The sequence below is a fragment of the Lathyrus oleraceus genome, chromosome 7, assembly GCF_024323335.1.
Source record: "Lathyrus oleraceus cultivar Zhongwan6 chromosome 7, CAAS_Psat_ZW6_1.0, whole genome shotgun sequence".
Taxonomy (NCBI): domain Eukaryota; kingdom Viridiplantae; phylum Streptophyta; class Magnoliopsida; order Fabales; family Fabaceae; genus Lathyrus; species Lathyrus oleraceus.
In genome coordinates, this window is record NC_066585.1 from 220,733,215 (window position 1) to 220,736,950 (window position 3,736).

General features: G+C 36.4%; 1 protein-coding gene across 1 annotated transcript; it reads right to left on the reverse strand.

Moving 5' to 3' along the window:
* Positions 1–1,090: 1,090 nt before the first annotated feature.
* Positions 1,091–1,753, reverse strand: LOC127103024 (uncharacterized). The gene has a single exon (XM_051040323.1). The coding sequence runs from the start codon at positions 1,751–1,753 to the stop codon at positions 1,091–1,093; it is 663 nt and encodes a 220-aa protein (XP_050896280.1).
* Between the last annotated feature and the right edge of the window lie 1,983 nt (positions 1,754–3,736).

A 3,736-nucleotide genomic window follows, 5' to 3' on the forward strand; every position in this document is an offset into this window, starting at 1 on the left:
CCACTTGCAGTGCCAAAAAGATAAGTCATTGTCGTTGCCTAAAGAGCACAACAAATTATCTACAAAAAGGTCGGAAGAAGAGACCTTGTCAACGCACAAAGAAGATAAATCTCTCCATCAAATCAAATCCCTTTTTCTACCTCATTTCCTTTCATTACTTAAAACCTCTACTACCAAGTTAGAGGAAGAATACCTATGATCGATGATCCCCTTCCATAAAGCGTTCTTCTCCTTAATGAATCTCCACCTTTATTTAAGAAGAAGGGCAATATTGAAAGACGTAATATCCTTGATCCATAATCCACTCTTGTCTTTAGGCCTACATACCAATTTCCAACGGACCCAGTGAACATGTCTTTGAGAGGATAAGCCACCCCAAAGAAAATTGCTTTGAATCCAGACAATCTCTTTAAGAATAACGACCAAGGACACATAGAAAGACAATGAAAAATAGGTAAAACATTCAACACCGAATTGATAAGCACAACTCTACCACATATAAACATATTCTCCCTTTCCAAACAACTAGTCTATTTCTTAATTTGTCGATCACGTGTTTCCACATCTTCGCCTTCCTCGGGCTATCACCCACGAATATCCCTAGGAATTTGAATGGAAGTTGAACGACACCACAATGAAGAAAAACCGATGCTGCATCTAGAAACTCAGAGCTCAAATTAACACCTCCAATACTGCTCTTAAAGAAATTGACTCTAAGGCCCGAAATAAGTTCAAACCCTCTTAACAGAGCTTTGATACACCACAAATTGTCCCAACTATTATCTATAATAAAAAGAGTATTGTCTGCAAACTAAACTATGTTATACTTGACTTCTTCACTTACCTTGAAACCTCTGAACAATCTTGAATCTACTCCTTTCTTCATTAATCCTATTAAGCCTTACATAACTAAGATGAAAAGAAAAGGAGACAAAGGATCTCCTTGCCGTAATCCTTTGCCCATCACAAAATCCTGAGTTGCACTTCCATTGATCAAAATAGATGTAGAGCCCTTGAAAATAAGAGCCTTCATCCATTTTATCCACCTCCCACTAAATTTCATTTTAGAAAACAAAAATCTCAAGAACTCTTAACTCACACAACCATACGCTCTTTTGTAATTAATCTTCAAAACCGTACACTCCCTAATCAACTGTTTAGTAAGACCCAACAATTCATTGACCACTACCACCCGATCAGAAATACTCCTACCAAGTACAAAAGAAGATTGCTCAACTGAAATAATAGACCAAATGGTCTTTTTTAACCTAGAGGCCAGGATTTTAGATAGAGTTTTTTGAAAACAGCTAACCAAACAAATTAGCTTGTAGTTAACCAAAAACTGAGGATTCGTGATCTTAGGGACAAGACTAATGAATGAGGTTATAGCTTCCTTTGAAAGAGTAGGATTAGAGTAAAACTCTGAGACAAAACGAACCACATCCTCCTTGATTGTATCCCAACACTCCTGCAAAAAAGTGAAACCATCGGGCCCATGAATCTTGTTACCACTACAACTCCAAATTGCTGCCTTAATCTCATTTTCAATGAAAACCACCTCTAAACTATTACTGTCTTCAACTGTGAGTTTTGAAAAATCTACTCTTTTAAGAACCGGTTTGGACACATTCTTCTCCTGAAAGTTATCCATGAAGAAATCACGAACTTCCCTTTTAATCCCGACTGCTTTCTCCTTCCTGCCTCCTGATGTGTTTACAAAAGAGATAAAGTTTCTACTAAGCCTATCATTCATGACCCTGTGAAAGAAGCCTGACTTTCTATCTCCTTCCCTCAGCCATAACGCTCTCGATTTCTGCCTCAACAAGCTCTCCTTCAACGCAAGTTTATTCCAAACATTCAAATAAGCTAAATCCCTCTTCTTGCTCAAACCATAAATAGAGGAAACACTGATCGGAAAATAGCAAGTGTACTATTTTTCCTTTGTAGTAATAATGAGGAAAGTTCCTTGAATGTCGATCTCAAGGACTGCTTGTGAATATTGAGTTCTAATTGTTGTTCAATTAACCAAAAACTAATGTTTAGAATTTTTGATGCGAATATATAAAAACAATTGCTAATAAAATAAATAGTGCATGGAACGATTTTGACAGATATGAGTAATATGCTAGGGAATATGTGTGATTTCTCCCTGTAACAACTCTGAGTTACTATTGCAACAACAAATATCAATTAATTAATATCAGTTCTTAAGGGTGTTTTCTCCTAATGTCTTATTGAGAAAACATTTAATCATTCATACATAATCTCCATGTCCATAGAAATTAACCGGTGAAATTAAGCATTATTATATCAAGAAAAAATTGGTTTCTACAGGGTATCCCTACTCCTAGGTAATATCTACTGTAGAATAATCTCATGAAAGCATTACCAATGACAGTCCAACGTAATTGATAATCATATAACAATCTCAATTGTTCTGAAGGAGAAAGCATTAAGAACACCACAAGAATAAATTAATTATGAAAAACAATAATATTATTGCAAATATAAACTTAAAGTCATTACAGATTCAAATCAGAGACACCCCACTAGCATTTGGGGGGTTTAACTACTCATGGTATTCAAGGAAATCAAAATATAAAATGTAGACATTACAAGTATTCATATGAAATTTGATCTTCAATTTCTTATGCTCATGAAAATCTCCTCTCCCTCCAAACCTTATTTTCTCTAATTCTGAATCGTGTGATTTTTTCTTCCCAAAAAGTCCCCTTGTCTTGTCCGAAAAACTCCCTTAAATAGAAAAGTCCATATCTCTCCTTTTTCTCCTCAAACAGATCCACAAAAGTCAATAACATCAGGTTTCCAATTGACCAAAACACCCATCACTTAAGATTAACAAAAGAAAATACATAATTGCTTTTTTTTCATATATTCCTGCTACGGCCCGTAGTCGGTGCTACGGGTGGCCGTAGCAGGTCTCTATTTCTGATGATCATGTCCTCAGCCTCTAGCCTGGAACCATGTTGCACCTTCAACTCCATACTCATAATCCCATAAATCACACATCTGCCGGTAAAATGAAAGATAGTAATGGTTATTGCCATTTTTATAATGAATCATATCACAAATGCTAATTCAAGTTTCAGCATGGTTGGAAGCAATGTTTTTAAGAATCTCATTAAATTGCTATGTAGAATACGAGGAAAATTTGTGAAAATTGTTGTCCTAGGTTGTTAGATGTTCATGAACCTCTCTGAAACGCTCTGCTTGAGCAGCTTCAAACTCGTCACGCCTACGCGACTCCTCTTTGTGGTACTTGCATTGCCCAACATGCATGTTCTCGAGCAAGGTAAGAATATATGATTCGTCACCAATTTAGCCAACACTAGAGTAGTTTACATAAGTATTGTCATGTCGAGTCGACGAGTTTTGCTGCCACTGAGCCCATCCCTGGGGGTCTTCATGTTCAATTACACCACCTTTCCAATCACTATCATTATCAAGGTGAGTGTCAATCATGTATACATCCACATTAGGAATTTGTTCTTCTACCTGTTGATCATCAATACCAAACTTAGCCGGATCATCATAATTACAGATGATCCTATCAGATCCCTTCATCTTATAGTAGTAAACCTTGAGATCATCATCCCAATGTTATCCTATGTGTTTCATTGTGCTCAAGTTTTGATGTTGGGACTCTTCAAAGACTCTTTGATAAAAGAGTGGTTAACCCTGAAACTCCTCATGCTTGAAATCCTAGAAAGTACAT

Bases quoted from the DNA above. Each gene is read 5' to 3' on its own strand.
- LOC127103024 (XM_051040323.1), bottom strand. From the start codon at position 1,753: ATGAATGATAGGCTTAGTAGAAACTTTATCTCTTTTGTAAACACATCA.